Source organism: Anolis carolinensis, chromosome 1 (genome assembly GCF_035594765.1).
Source record: "Anolis carolinensis isolate JA03-04 chromosome 1, rAnoCar3.1.pri, whole genome shotgun sequence".
In the NCBI taxonomy this organism is placed as follows: Eukaryota; Metazoa; Chordata; class Lepidosauria; order Squamata; family Dactyloidae; genus Anolis; species Anolis carolinensis.
The window spans coordinates 198,973,598-198,990,028 of NC_085841.1; the positions used below are offsets into that span (position 1 = coordinate 198,973,598).

General features: G+C 38.7%; 1 protein-coding gene across 7 annotated transcripts in view; it reads left to right on the plus strand.

Annotated features, from left to right (window-relative positions):
• The window catches only part of ankar (ankyrin and armadillo repeat containing), a 75,001-nt gene that overhangs the window by 39,853 nt on the left and 18,717 nt on the right, over positions 1–16,431 (plus strand). For 6 of the 7 annotated variants that reach the window (XM_062963617.1, XM_062963589.1, XM_062963583.1 and 3 more), the window contains 7 exons: positions 1,900–2,108; positions 2,426–2,533; positions 6,886–7,130; positions 10,246–10,414; positions 11,679–11,920; positions 14,326–14,479; positions 14,597–14,758. In XM_062963617.1, coding sequence (XP_062819687.1) covers positions 1,900–2,108; positions 2,426–2,533; positions 6,886–7,130; positions 10,246–10,414; positions 11,679–11,920; positions 14,326–14,479; positions 14,597–14,758 — 1,289 coding nt within the window. The remainder of the gene's footprint in view (positions 1–1,899; positions 2,109–2,425; positions 2,534–6,885; positions 7,131–10,245; positions 10,415–11,678; positions 11,921–14,325; positions 14,480–14,596; positions 14,759–16,431) is intronic. The other variant, XM_062963612.1, reaches the window with a different exon arrangement.

Sequence of the window (16,431 nt, forward strand, 5' to 3'; positions counted from 1 at the left end):
AATGTGGTCCCTATCTTCAAGAAGGGAAAAAAGAACGACCCAAACAATTACCGTCCGGTCAGCCTCACATCAATACCAGGCAAGATTCTGGAAAAGATCATTAAGGAAGTGGTCTGCAAACACTTAGAAACAAATGCGGTCATTGCTAATAGTCAACACGGATTTACCAAAAACAAGTCATGCCAGACTAATCTGATCTCTTTTTTCGATAGAGTTACGAGTTGGGTCGATACAGGGAATGCCGTGGATGTAGCGTACCTGGATTTCAGTAAGGCCTTCGACAAAGTCCCCCACGACCTTCTGGCAAACAAACTAGTAAAATGTGGGCTAGACAAAACTACGGTTAGGTGGATCTGTAATTGGCTAAGCGAACGAACCCAAAGGGTGCTCACCAATGCGTCGTCTTCATCATGGAAAGAAGTGACAAGTGGAGTGCCGCAGGGCTCCGTCCTGGGCCCGGTTCTGTTCAACATCTTTATTAACGACTTAGACGAAGGGTTAGAAGGCACGATCATCAAGTTTGGAGATGACACCAAACTCGGAGGGATAGCTAACACTCCAGAAGACAGGAGCAGAATTCAAAACGATCTTGACAGACTAGAGAGATGGGCCGAAACTAACAAAATGAAGTTCAACAGGGACAAATGCAAGATACTTCACTTCGGCAGAAAAAATGGAAATCAAAGATACAGAATGGGGGACGCCTGGCTTGACAGCAGTGTGTGCGAAAAAGATCTTGGAGTCCTCGTGGACAACAAGTTAAACATGAGCCTACAATGTGATGCGGCAGCTAAAAAAGCCAATGGGATTTTGGCCTGCATCAATAGGGGAATAACGTCTAGATCCAGGGAAGTCATGCTCCCCCTCTATTCTGCCTTGGTCAGACCACACCTGGAATACTGTGTCCAGTTTTGGGCACCGCAGATGAAGGGAGATGCTGACAAGCTGGAAAGCGTCCAGAGGAGGGCAACTAAAATGATTAAGGGTCTGGAGAACAAGCCCTATGAGGAGAGGCTTAAAGAGCTGGGCATGTTTAGCCTGCAGAAGAGAAGGCTGAGAGGAGACATGATAGCCATGTACAAATATGTGAGGGGAAGTCATAGGGAGGAGGGAGCAAGCTTATTTTCTGCTGCCCTGCAGACTAGGACACGGAACAATGGCTTCAAACTACAGGAAAGGAGATTCCACCTGAACATCAGGAAGAACTTCCTCACTGTGAGGGCTGTTCGGCAGTGGAACTCTCTCCCCCGGGCCGTGGTGGAGGCTCCTTCTTTGGAGGCTTTTAAGCAGAGGCTGGATGGCCATCTGTCGGGGGTGCTTTGAATGCGATTTCCTGCTTCTTAGCGGGGGGTTGGACTAGATGGCCCTTGAGGTCTCTTCCAACTCTACTATTCTATGATTCTATGATTCTATGATTCTATGGAAAGCCAGACTAGCCAGATACAGAACTACGGGATATGAGTTTGTGGTGTAGAATGCTAATAAGTTTGTTTCCTTGAGCTACACATTTTGTTACATTTTTAATTTTGTGGTGATTCAGGTTCTATAAAATACTTGTAAAAATATGTCCCATATTTTCATCCCCCTCTTGAATTCTGTGCCAAGAGAAAGGGTGGATGTAAATAAATAAGTAAATCCCAGCACCTCCAAATAGGACTTTGAAAGGTGCTTGCCTGAACCTGAAGAACCTTTATTAGACAATTTCCAATGTTCTGAACTGAAATTGTATTCTGTGGAGTAAATCCCACTAAACAGATATGTATAGGACTTGGCTGTAACATTAATTTTTTCATTTAAGCTTCCACTAAACACCAAAAGCCATTGTGTAAGTCAGTTTAATTCATTCTCTGTTATTTGTTGTTGTGTCATGATATTTTTTTTTAATTCTCCTGCCTACAGGTTTCACTCCACCCCACTTTTGCTTGCAGCTACATCTGGAGCATTGGATACTATCCGGTATTTGTTTTCACTTGGAGCCAACTGGCTGAAGAAAGACATTGAGGGAAATACTATCATTCATTTGGCAGTGATGAATTTCCACACAGAAGTTCTGAAGCATCTAAATGAGCTCCATAATCCTGATCTCCCAGTTTGGAAAATTCTTGTTGGTAAACATGTACAGTCTCTTTTTGGTTCTGAGTGGTTTACAGAAATTTTTCCAAAATAGTATTAAACTCTTAAAAGGGGTTAGTTTAGTTCTCATTTTGCTGTGAATTACCATGTTATGAAAGGATGCATGTCTAAAAAGCATGTCTCTAACATTACAAGTTTGGAAAGCTCTGCTACTAATGTATTGTCATCCAGAAAGAACAATAAATTACCACTTGGTGGCAACATAACATTGTACCTGGTGAGGAAAAAATGGAGATAAATCATTCTGCATCATTGGCAAGCATCTTCAGATTACTTTTGAATTTCTCAACAGATATGTTGGACTGTAAAGCTGTTCGGAAGAAAAGGGAAATGGCAGTAAGGTGTTTAGAAGTACTTTGTCTGGCCAAAGATAACTACTGGAAGAGTATTTTAGATGCAGGTGAGAAATGGAGAGATGATATATACAAATATGTCCTTTGTCTTCTGACAATAGGTGTTTATATTAAAATGCCTCCAGAATTTCATTTCTAAGTTGCTTTACAGTGCATATGCAAATAAATAAAAGCAATGATGTAGGTATTCGCATGCAAAGCAATTTTATAAATAAGAAGAGCAATAAATTACCGTATATACTTGAGTATAAGCCAACCCGAATATAAGCCGAGGTGCCTAATTTTACCACACACAAAAAACAAAAACAAAAAACAGGGAAAACATTGACTCAAGTATAAGCCAAGAGCGGTAAATTTCAAAAATAAAAATAGATACCAGAAAAATTACATTAATTGAGGCATCAGTAGTTTAAATGTTTCTGAATACAGTAGAGTCTCACTTATCCAACACTCGATTATCCAAGGTTCTGGATTATCCAACGCATTTTTGTAGTCAATGTTTTCAATACATCATTATATTTTGGTGCTAAATTCGTAAATACAGTAATTACGACATAGCATTACTGCCTATTGAACTACTTTTTCTGTCAGTTTTGTTGTATAACATGATGTTTTCGTGCTTAATTTGTAAAATCATAACCTAATTTTATATTTAATAAGCTTTTCCTTAATCTCTCCTTATTATCCAACATATTCGCTTATCCAACGTTCTGTCGGTCCGTTTATGTTGGATAAGTGAGACTCTACTGTATTTACATAAAACTGTAATTTAACATAAGACTGTTCAACTCTGATTATTCTCATCTTCTTCAATGTAAATGTGCTTATGTATCCTTTTAATCATAAGAGAGTAAAATAATAATAATATCAGAGCGAACTAATAAATGTATTAACAATAAAACATAAGAGCAAAATAAATGTAATAGTAATAATAGTAATTTAGTAAAATAATAAGTGTAATAATAATAATTAATAGAGTAAAATAATAAGTGTAATAATACCAATAATAATAGAGAAAATAATAAATGTACCAATATACTCGAGTATAAGCTGACCCAAATATAAGCCAACCAGGACCCTCACCCGAGTATAAGCCAAAGGGGACTTTCCCAGTGCTAAAAAAGGGCTGAAAAACTTGGCTTATACTTGAGTATATACAGTAATATATGCCTGCATGGATTGTGATACAGTTTTCTTGTGAATGTAGGGCTATCCTTTTTAAAAAAACTGCATTGCACCCACAATGTGTGATTTTATTACCATGGTCCGATAGAAGGCTGAAGCATGAGGTTTTTAGACAAATGGATCTAATTTACATATGTTTTAATTTTATAATGTATTTTAATGATGTATTTTTATAGTTTTAATTGATTATATGTACTGTTTTTGTTTTATTATTAAGTTCTTGGCATTAAATGTTGCCAACTGTTGTAAGCCGCCCTGAGTCCCCCCGGGTGAGAAGGGTGGGGTATAAATTCTAGAAATAAAATTCTAGAAATAAATTTTCTTCTGCACTGCAATGGAATTTATTTCCACTCCAGAAATCAATCAAACAGATGGCTTTTTTTAAAAAATTGATTATTTAAGCAATGTTAATGCTAAGCAATTAAACACTTTTGTGCATTTGTAAATTAGACAAGAATGGTTTAGAATTCACAAAGAACTGATTATTCTTTGCTCATTATTTGCAACTACGAGCAGTAAATCTGATTAAAAATGAACTGTGAGTGGACTCTCACAGACTTCCACACAGCCATATAACCCAGAATATCAAGGCAGAAAATCCCACAATATCTGCATTGAATTGGATTATCTGAGTCCACACTGCCATATATTCCCAGGTCAAAGCAGATAATGTGAGATTTTATTCAGCTGTGTGTAAGGGACCCTAGAATGGGAGCAAATCAGGATAAATTTCCCTGTAACAACGACGACGTAGTTCTGTATCTGGCAAATCCAAACAGTACCTGAGATCCTACATTGGGGTTGTATAATATAAACCTACAAATCCAGAGTTGCGCATTGATTGTGCTAGGCAACTTTTGTGTTGAAAGGCAACATTGTACAGTTGATTACAACACCAAATATGCAGTTGGACAGTCACACATGCATCGGTATGCATGTATAGATTTATGTGCATTTGTTGATCTACGTACACAATGGTACTACATGTACAGCCCTGCTTCCCCAAACTTGAGCTGAATATGTTCCACATCAAACAAAAATGCCAAACTACTTCCATGGGGGAATTTACACTTGTGGAAGGCATGAAAAGGACGTTTAATCACACAAAGAGAGATCCAATTTGTTCAGTCCGCTACCCTGCAATTTTGAATGGGGAGAAATTAATGAAATTGAATTTCTGCATGAATAGGTGGCTGAGGTCCTACATGGAGAAAATAGAGTGTAGCTTTATTTTATGGAGTTATACATATCACCTCATTAATAGAATGAACATGCATATCAACATATACAATGTGTACCAATGCACATCAATGTATGATGCTTGATGCACAATGGCACGGCATGCAATGGCACTATTACCTTGAACTGAATATAACTGTTCATCCTTGAACAAAGTATCTAACTGCTTTTATAGGGGAATGTACACAAGAGTAAGACACGTAGATTGATGGCCAGTGTTCACAAAAGGCTACAAGAAAGGACTCAATTAAACTCCAATGAGTGATGGAGAGAATAAGTTACAACAACATAACCAGGCAAAAGTATGAACTGTGGAAAAACCATCATACTGCCAGTAGTTATAATCACAGCTACATATAATTTGTTATCATCTTGAAAAGTGCTTTCTCCTGGGTATACTTTCATTTTTCTGTGTCAGGTGTGGTATCTTTGTGTGCTTTGAATATTATGTTAATGTATACACAGAAAGGCTTTATTCAGCTGTGACACCTATTTCGAAAACTTGCCCTAGAGGTATTTATGGAACAGCCTTGAACCAAATGGGAAACATGTTCTTATGGTCTATTATAGTTAAAGCTAATGATTCCAGGTGTTGTATATTCTTTTCATTTGAGCCCCTGATGACGCAATGGGTTACCCTTGTGCTGGCTTGAAGGTTGGGTTGCTGACCTGAAGGTTGCCGGTTCGAATCCAACCTGGGGAGAGAGCGGATAAGCTCCCTCTGTCTGGCCCAGCTCTATGTGGGGACATGGGAGAAGCCTCCCACAAGGATGGTGAAAACATCAAAGATCTGGGCAATATCCTTGCAGACAGCCAATTCTCTCATACCAGAAGCGACTTGCAGTTTCTCAAGTCGCTCCTGACACACACAAAAAGAGCTCCTGTAAATATTGTCCTTTGACTGATGTTAAACAAATGTTTTATTCTATACAGTGTTCCCTCACTACTTCACGGTTCATTTTTTTGCGGATTCACTGTTTTGCAGTTTTTTAATAAACTCTAAAAGAATATTATAAATCATAAAAAATTACAATTTACAGCCTAAGGAAGGGAGGAAGGAGAAGCTGAAGTGAGAGAAAAGGAACCCAAGCGGCAACGGGAGGAAAAGGAGGCAATTTATCAACACACAATTGGTTGATAAAGACTTATAATAGTGTATAGCTACTAAAATAATGTATAAATACGAGGGCTATCCAGAAAGTACATTACGTTTTGGAATTAAAAATGAACAAAGTATAGGAGAAAACATTTACCATATGCAGTTGAAAGCCACACCCAAATACCACATCTCATGTAGTCACCATTCAAATCTAGGCATTTACCATAGCGATGAAGGAGCTTTGCAACTCCTTCCCCACTAAATTCTGCCGCTTGTCCTCAACCAGCCAGTCACCCCTTTCAGCAGCTGCACAGCGTCGCCAAAATGCTGCATTGCCAGCCACGCCCCATTGTTGGAAACAAGTGGTTGAGGAAGCAAGCGGCAGAATTTAGTGGGGAAGGAGTTGCAAAGCTCCATTGCTATGGTAAGTGCCTAGATTTGAATGGCGACTATATGAGATGTGGTATTTGGGTGTGGCTTTCAACTGCATGTGGTAAATGTTTTCTCCTATACTTTGTTCATTTTTAATTCCAAAACGTAATGTACTTTCTGGATAACCCTCGTACTAAAATAAATATAGTGTCCCTACTTCGTGGATTTTCACTTATTGCGGGTGGTCTTGGAACATTACCCCTGCGATAAGTGAGGGAACACTGTATTTTGTTGTTGTTTTGTTTTTAGGTTTCAATCACATGCACTGCTTTTAAGTTTAAATCACCTCTTGTGTAGAGACAATTAAGATTTTTAATAGAAAAATAAAATTATCATTCCTGGATAATATTATGAACTTGTTTTGAAGAATAGGATATTTGAAGTCCTTGATTTATGCTTGTTTAACTGACAACTATGTCATTTCTTTCATTATGCTACATGCAGGTACTATACCCTCCCTAATCAGCTTGTTAAAAAGCGGAGATATTGTATTGGAGTGCATCACTGTGGGGGTGCTGAGCAACATCTCAACCCATAACTCGATTGCTAGAGCCTTGGTAGATGCAGGTGGCATTTCAGTATTGATTAAACTGTTGGCTTCGGATCATCCTGACCTCCTTTCTCGTTGCGCTGTCCTTTTATATGATATAGCTCAGTTGGACAATAATCAGGCCATCATTGCAGAACAGGTAGGTCTGTTCAAAAGATGCTTAGTCTCCTTTCCTGCTGTTGCCATCTCCAATTTTAAAAAGAAAGTATGGTTTTATCTTGTGATCACATTTCATCACTGGGAATATTTTTTGACAGACTTGCTTGCCTTTTACAAGAAATCCAGGATTATAAGGATTTTAATGTTTTGATGTTCCATACTATGAGAGCATAATGGGGATGCTTTGATCATGATAAACAAATTAGGAACCAGTTGCGGAAGCATCTTTCTCCGACTTTCTCTTCTGTCTTTAACAATAGTCCAGTAGTACTTTCTAAATAGTCTTATTGTTGTTAAGATCAATAATAATAATAATAATAATAATAATAATAATAATAATAATAATAATAATAATAATACAGTAGAGTCTCACTTATCCAAGACTCGCTTATCCAAGGTTCTGAATTATCCAATGCATTTTTGTAGTCAAAGTTTTCAATATATCGTGATATTTTGGTGCTAAATTCTTAAATACAGTAATTACAACATAACATTACTGCATATTGGACTAATTTTTCTGTCAAATTTGTTGTATAACATGATGTTTTGGTGCTTAATTTGTAAAATCATAACCTAATTTGATGTTTAATAGGTTTTTCCTTAATCCCTCCTTATTATCCAAGATATTCGCTTATCTAAGCTTCTGCCGGCCTGTTTAGCTTGGATAAGTGAGACTCTACTGTACTGGTAAGTTTATGTTTGTTAAAATTGTTCTTCATTTTAAATATTGTATTGTCCTTTCAGGGTTTTTTGCACTACAAGTAAGCTATGTGCAGTGTGCATAGGAATTGGTTCATGTTTTTTTCAAACCATAGTGAGTGACCATGAACCGGCCCTGTGTTTAAAAAGTTTGAGAACCGATGATCTAGAGCAGGGGTCCCCAAACTTTTTAAACGGGGGGCCAGTTAACAGTCCCTCAGACCGTTGGAGGGCTGGACTATAGTTTTTTTTAAAAAAAAAACTATGAACAAATGCCTATGCACATGGCACATATTTTATTTTGAGGTTAAAAAAAGAAACAAATACAGCCTCAATGTTAATAATAATACTAATAATAATCATAATCATAATAATAATAATAAAGAGGGTTGGAAGAAACCCTTGGGCCATTTAGTCCAACCCCCTTCTGCCTTTGTGCACCAAAAGCACAGCAAGGAACCCCTGACAGATGGCCACCCAGACTCAATGTTAATAATAATAATAATAAAACAATGGAGAGAGTTGGAAGAGACCCTTGGGCCATTTAGTTCAACCCTCTTCTGCCTTTGTGCACCAAAACCACAGCAAAGCACCCCTGACAGATGGCCACCCAGACTCAATGTTACTAATAATAATAAAATAATGGAGAGGGTTGGAAGAGACCCTTGGGCCATTTAGTCCAACCCTCTTCTTCCTTTGTGCACCAAAAGTACAGCAAAGCACACCTGACAGATGGCCACCCATCCTCAATGTTAATAATAATAATAATAATAATAATAATAATAATAATAATAATAATAATAATAATAATACTGGAGAGGCCCCACTAAGGCCTCCAGCCCAGGGAGAAATCCGAAATAGCAATATACTCCAGATTTCTCCCAGGACTGGAAGTCTGAGTGGGGAAAGAAACTCTCCCTCACTCAGGCCTCCAGCCCAGGGAGAAATCCGGAGTATATTGCTAATCAAGAATAGCAATATACTCCAGATTTCTCCCAGGACTGGAAGTCTGAGTGGGGAAAGAAACTCTCCCTCACTCAGGCCTCCAACCCAGGGAGAAATCCGGAGTATATTGCTAATCAGGAATAGCAATATACTCCAGATTTCTCCCAGGACTGGAGATCTGAGTGGGGAAAGAAACTCTCCCTCACTCAGGCCTCCAGCCCAGGGAGAAATCCAGAGTATATTGCTAATCAAGAATAGCAATATACTCCAGATTTCTCTCTGGACTGGAAGCCTGAGTGGGGAAAGAAACTCTCCCTCACTCAGGCCTCCAACCCAGGGAGAAATCCGGAGTATATTGCTAATCAGGAATAGCAATATACTCCAGATTTCTCCCAGGACTGGAAGTCTGAGTGGGGAAAGAAACTCTCCCTCACTCAGGCCTCCAACCCAGGGAGAAATCCGGAGTATATTGCTAATCAGGAATAGCAATATACTCCAGATTTCTCCCAGGACTGGAGGTCTGAGTGGGGAAAGAAACTCTCCATCACTCAGGCCTCCAACCCAGGGAGAAATCCGGAGTATATTGCTAATCAGGAATAGCAATATACTCCAGATTTCTCTCTGGACTGGAAGCCTGAGTGGGGAAAGAAACTCTCCATCACTCAGGCCTCCAACCCAGGGAGAAATCCGGAGTATATTGCTAATCAGGAATAGCAATATACTCCAGATTTCTCCCAGGACTGGAAGTCTGAGTGGGGAAAGAAACTCTCCCTCACTCAGGCCTCCAGCCCAGGGAGAAATCCGGAGTATATTGTTAATCAGAAATAGCAATATACTCCAGATTTCTCCCAGGACTGGAAGTCTGAGTGGGGAAAGAAACTCTCCCTCACTCAGGCCTCCAGCCCAGGGAGAAATCCGGAGTATATTGCTGATCAACGTATTGCTAAACCTGGAGGAAACACACCTTAGTAATTAATAATTAATTAAATAATAATTAAAATACCTTTTGATCAGCAGTAAAAGGCAAGGCTCCTCCACAGCTTATGAAGGGAGAGTGGGGAGCCAGGTGAGGCTCAAAGGCTCACAGAGCAGAAAAGTGGCCGGAAGGCGGAAAGGCTTGTGCAGGGAGCGGGACAACACAGGAAAGGGAGGAAAGCTGCCGCGGGCCGGATAAATGGCTCCGGCGGGCCGGATCTGGCCCGCGGGCCTTAGTTTGGGGACCCCTGATCTAGAGTACAGTTTGGGGAAAGATACAGGATTGGGGAGCTGTTGGTATAAAGCCTTCTCCTCACCCATTCCACAAGAGGAAAATTTCCATGAGTATTCACTGACATGACTCTGTCCTACCTCCTGCAGAATATATTCATGGTCAGGATGGGCAACTATCTGATACTTTAATAGAAGTTACTGCTTTTTTCCTTATGCTGTTCATATACATTTTCTTTCTATAGGGTGCAATTCCTGCACTTGTCAACCTGTTGCAGTATGATCTACACGATCTGTTAGTAAATGTAATAAATTGCATCCGAGTATTGTGCCTTAACAACCACGAGAACCAATTGAAAGTGAAAGAAGCTAATGGCATTGAACCACTGGTCCAGTTCTTAGATTCAGAGTCAGGTAAAGCCCAGAAAGAAACGTCAAATTTTCCGGTGGGAGGAAGGTTTATACTGAAAACTGTTGACTTTCAATAAACTCATTATTAAACCCAGCAGATGGAATAAATGTTTTGTTTAACTTGTGGGGATCAGTTTCGTCCAACTGTTTGAAATTAGTTACATGGCTACCTATTTTAATATGCATGTTTGAAATGATTCTATTGACTCTAAATATCCCTTAATGCTAAATATCTTACAGCACTGAAAGATCACCCAAAGCTCAGGGAATGCCTTTTTAAAACTAATTCACTCATCTCCACATTAAAATGTTTGAAAGGCTGTCCAGGGTGAGAAAAAGAGCTCTTGTCTTCTTTGAGGAAAGTGTGAATATTGCAATTGACCAGCTTGAGTAGCACTGAATGGCCTTGCAGCTTCAAAGCCTGGCTGCTTCCTGCCTGGGGGATCCTTTTTTTTGGGGGGGGGGGGGAAACAAACAAAAAAAAAACCAAGGGAATTCCAGACAGCAAACGATCAGGGCCAGCTAACAACTCCCAACAAAGGATCCCTCCCAAGCAGGAAGCAGCCAGGCTCTGAAGTTGCAAGGCCATTCAAAGCTAATCAAGCTGGCCAATTGCTACATTCACACTTGCCTCAAACAGTCAAGAGTCCTTTCCTCCACCCTGGACAGTCCACAGATAAATCTCACTTGCCCAGTTTCCAACAGACCCCACAAGTTCTGAGAATGCCTGTCATACATGTGGGCAAAACGTCAGGAGATAATGCTTCTGGAACATGACCATACAGCCCGGAAAACTCAGAATAACCCAGTGATTCCGATCATGAAAGCCTTCGACAACACAAAGGTGTTACTGTTTTGTGGATTTGAATTTTGTTTTATTTTGCTCTATGGACAAGCACCTGAATGTTCTTTTGTTACATAACCGTGAGTCTAGATTACTGTTTTGTATTCACATTTGCTCTTGTGGCACCATTGCCACATTTCAAACTTGCTTTTCCTTTCCTTTCTTTTTCTCCTTCCTTTCTTTTTTAGACATATTAAAGATCTGCAAGACAGTATAGATTTAGTAGGTTAGATTTAAGAATATTATTTGGACATCATTCATCAAGTTATCAGAGAGTTATTAATTAAGCAAATCTGTGATCTGCACAATAAATAAATACAGTAACGAATGCATGGCCGCTGTTATTATTATTTCCATTGTTTATTATGTTTATTATTTCATTAGTGTGTCTGACTGCCATCTTACTACTTTTTCTGCATCTAGATGTGCTACTAGCGGTGGCTTCAGCAACCATTGCAGAAGTTGCGCGTGGGAATTGTGAGATGCAGAACGCCATTGTCGAGGCTCATGTCATTGGCCGTCTGGTTGAACTGCTCAGAGGAAGGAAAATCAGTGTCCAGGTGAAAGGAGCGATGGCCATTGAGGCACTCTGTGCCAATAATAGTTACATCCAGATGAGATTCCTAGCCAAATCTGTGACAAGATTCCTTTTAAAGCTCCTGAAGGCAAGTATTTGGCATTTTTTCATATTTGGAAGGTGTTGAGCATTCTTATGAGTTATTTGGCATCATTGGAGGGACCTCACCAATCCTAATCATGTTTACCAAAATGGCAAATCCTAGCAAGTTTAATCAGACTAACTTACTGTATATACTCGAGTATAAGCCTAGTTTTTCAGCCCTTTGTTTTAACACTGAAAAAGCCCCCGCTCGGCTTATACTCAGGTGAGGGTCCTGGTTGGCTTATATTTGGGTCAGCTTATACTCGAGAATATATGGTACATTTATTATTTTTCCCTATTATTATTGGTATTATTACTTTTATCATTTTTCTCTATTATTGTTGCTACTATTACATTTATTTTACTCTCTTTTTATTATTATTAATAATACAATTATTATTTCACTCTGATCTTATTATTATCATTGCATTTATTATTTTACTCTATTTATTATTACACGTATTGTTTTCCTGTATTCATTATTATTATTATTACATGTATTATTTTACTCTATTATTATTAAAAGGATACTTAAGCACATTGACATTGAAGAAGATAAAAATAATGATTTGATCAGAATTGGACAGTCTTATCTTAAATTTGAGCTTTATGTAAATATTCAAAAACATTTAACCTTCTGATGCCTCAATTAATGTAATTTTATTGGTATCAATTTTTATTTCAGAAATTTACCACCCTCGGCTTATACTGGAGTCAATGTTTTCCTAGTTTTTTTGTGGTAAAATTAGGTGCCTCAGCTTATATTCGGGTCGGCTTATACTCGAGTATATACGGTACTTTGTTTCATGTCAGGAGTGACTTGATAAACTGCAAGTCGCTTCCAGCGTGATAGAATTGGCCGTCTTCATGGATGTTACCCAGGGCATGCCCTAATGTTTGAGGTTTTACCATCCTTGTGGAAGGCTTCTCTCATGTCTCTGCATGGGGAGCTGGAGCTGACAGAGGGAGCTCACACAGTCACCGGATTCGAACCGCCAGCAGTCCTGCTGGCCCAAGGATTTAACTCATTGCGCCACTGAGGGCCACTCACTAACTTACTAAAAATTGGAAACTCACTTTTATTGCTTGACTAGCTTGAGGACCCTGGTTATTAGAAGAAGGCATTGTTTGTTTTGGGATGTTAGATAATATACTGAGGTTTGGTCCAAATCCGCCGTTGGCTTGGTTCAGTGCTGTCTGGATAAGGGTGAACTACAACTCCGAGATCCGAGGTCAGTCACCCGCAAACCAAAACTGTATGCACAGCTGGTCATGTCAGGTCTATGTGCCAAGTCTGGTACAGATCTTACGTCAGCTGGGTTCAGTGCTTTCTGAATGCAGGTGAACTACAATTCTCAAAACCAAGGTCCATTCCCCTAAACCTCTGCAGTATGTTCAGTTGGTCATGGGGCTTCTCTGTGCCAAGTTTGGTCCCAGTCCATTGTCGTGGGGGGGGGGGGTGGCACAGTATTAGTGAAGGTAAACCCTTTGTTCAGTTGATGATCAATTTCTGTGTTAACTGTTGTGGTAATCTCTGAGAGGTTAGACTCAATTTAACCCTCTCTGGGGGAGATTTCACCAAAAAACAGCAGAGTAGCAAAAGCAAAGCTTTTAAATGCAGCAGTTACTTACACGGGGCGAACAAGAGAAGCCTTTGACCATTTAGGATGGCAATGGACTGTAGAGTCTCAGTAAAAGTTCAAAAAGGTATTTATTCAGGTAAAAAGAACTCCATTGTAGATAGAAAGGCTTGGGAGCTGTCTAGTCTACTCTAGACTGGTTTCTAAGGAAAAATAAGAAAGGAAAAATAACAAACATCTAAATAGTTACATTTTGCCAGGAGAGACAGCAAGATGCTTCTTGTTAGCTAGAAGAACAAAGGGAGAAGAAGCTTAGAGACGGGCGACTGACCGCATGGTCGTGCCCTTTATTGGGGCAATAAACATTCCAATGGATAAGAAGTTAGTATCCCTAAAGAGTCACATTTCTACTAACTTCAAAGTAAGGGATGTGACGTAAACAGGACAGAGTGAAACACAGTAAAGCCTGTCTAGGCATGCTTTGGAAACAGGGAAAGGATTCCCTCAATCTAACCCTATCATCTATCTAACTACATCTAGACTTGAGTAGTCCACGATGATTCCCAACATTAACTGTGTGCCATGGGAAAGTGTAGGAAAGGGTTAAGGGAGAGGCAGTGGGCGGGGTCGTACAAATTAAGGAACCCTGGGATGTCCATTCTGGAGGAAAAACACAACATCTAGGATGAAATGGTTCCTGCATGAAAGCCTTCACTTGGGTGGGGGGCAGGATGGTGTTTGTGGAGGACACTGCCAGCCCTAAAATATTGTAAGGAAGGCCTTTGTCAATATATTGTATAATTTTGTCATTTTTGTGTCTAATTTCCAGGCCTTTCACCTGAAAGTTAAAGAACAAGGTGCTGCGACCCTCTGGGCACTCGCAGGCCAAACTTTGAAGCAGCAAAAATATATGGCTGAACAGATTGGATACAACCTTATTATAGATATGCTTCTTTCTCCATCTGACAGAATGCAGTGTGTTGGTAAGTCACCTTTTAAAAAAGAAGACGAGAAGAATGTGTATACATGCAACTGTGAGGATGCATAAACAAATTGAGGTACCAAACGATGTTAAACACTTGTTTTTGTTATTTTGGAAGGAGGTGAAGCCGTCATTGCTCTTAGCAAAGACAGCCAACTTCACCAGAATCAGATCTGTGAAGGAAATGGAATTGGTCCTTTGGTCCGGCTGCTGAGGAGTGGAAGGATAGCAGATAGCACACTGATCAGTATCATCAGAGCCTTGGGGACCATATGTGTTGGTTTGTAATCTCTCCCCCCGACTCCCAGTTGTTAAATAATTATAAGAGTTTCTGCTAGGAATGACAAAAAAAAAACTTTGAAAGAGTATGTCCAGATGATGTAGAAGTATTATTACTATTATTTATTCATTTCTATCCCGCTTTTCTCAGTGGGTGGGATTCAAAGCGGCGTACTACATATAAATTCATACAAATACATCCGACCACAATACATACAGTAGAGTCTCACTAATCCAAGCTAAACGGGCCGGCAGAAGCTTGGATAAGCGAATATCTTGGATTATAAGGACTGATCAAGGAAAAGCCTATTAAACATCAAATTAGGTTATGATTTTACAAATTAAGCACCAAAACTTCATGTTATACAACAAATTTGACAGAAAAAGTAGTTCAATACGCAGTAATGTTATGTTGTAATTACTGTATTTACGAATTTAGCACCAAAATATCACGATATATTGGAAACATTGACTACAAAAATGGCTTGGATTATCCAGAGGCTTGGATAAGCGAGGCTTCGATTAGTGAGACTCTACTGTAATCAGTTAAAATATCATATTCTGATATAAAAAACCTTTATTAACATATCAGATAAAACAATTTAAAACTATTACAATTTGCTTTGCGTAAAGTTCTTAAATTGTCAGGGATGAACAAAACTCTAACAATTTCTCTCCACATGTAGAACTAAAAGACGATTACAGTACACCTTTTCATGTCCAATTTCCACAGTTACCTTCTGTATTTGCTTCTAACCCCTCATTCATTGAAGGCCAAAGGGATTTTCTTATATGAAAATGTGAACTCAGACATTTAAGACAATTTAATTACTTTCAGGCCCCTTCTACACTGTCTTTATATACAGTAGAGTCTCATCCAACATTCGCTTATCCAACGTTCTGGATTATCCAATGTATTTTTCTAGTCAATGTTTTCAATATATCGTGATATTTTGGTGCTAAATTTGTAAATACAGTAATTACTACATAGCATTACTGCGTATTGAACTACTTTTTCTGTCCAATTTTTTGTATATCATGATGTTTTGGTGCTTAATTTGTAAAATCATAAACTAATTTGATGTTTAATAGGCTTTTCCTTAATGCCTCCTTATTATTCAGCATATTCGCTTATCCAACATTCTGCCGGCCCGCTTATGTTGGATAAGTGAGACTCTACTGTACCAGATTATCTGCTTTGAACTGGATTATATGAGTCTACACTGCCAGATAATCTGGGATCAACTCCTGGGGTATAGGGCAGTGTAGATTGAGCTTTTGTCATCAGTATTAATAGTTAAAGTACCGTATATGCTTGTCCAAAAGCAAAACAAAGTTTTTACAATTAGGGTAATGGTAAATTCTTTCTCCCCTGCTTCCCCATTTTAATTGGTATTATTATTATTATTATTATTATTATTATTATTATTATTATTATTATTATTATTACTATAAACATAACAAGATGAGTCCACAGCACACATTTTGCTGGATGTTGACTCGTCTTGTTATGTTTCAAATAATAATAATAATAATAATAATAATAATAATAATAATAATAATACCAATTAAAATGGGGAAGCAGGGGAGAAAGAATTAATATTATTATTGGTTGTTATTATTATTAGTTTTATTATTGGTTTATTATTATTAATTTATTTTTATCCCACTTTT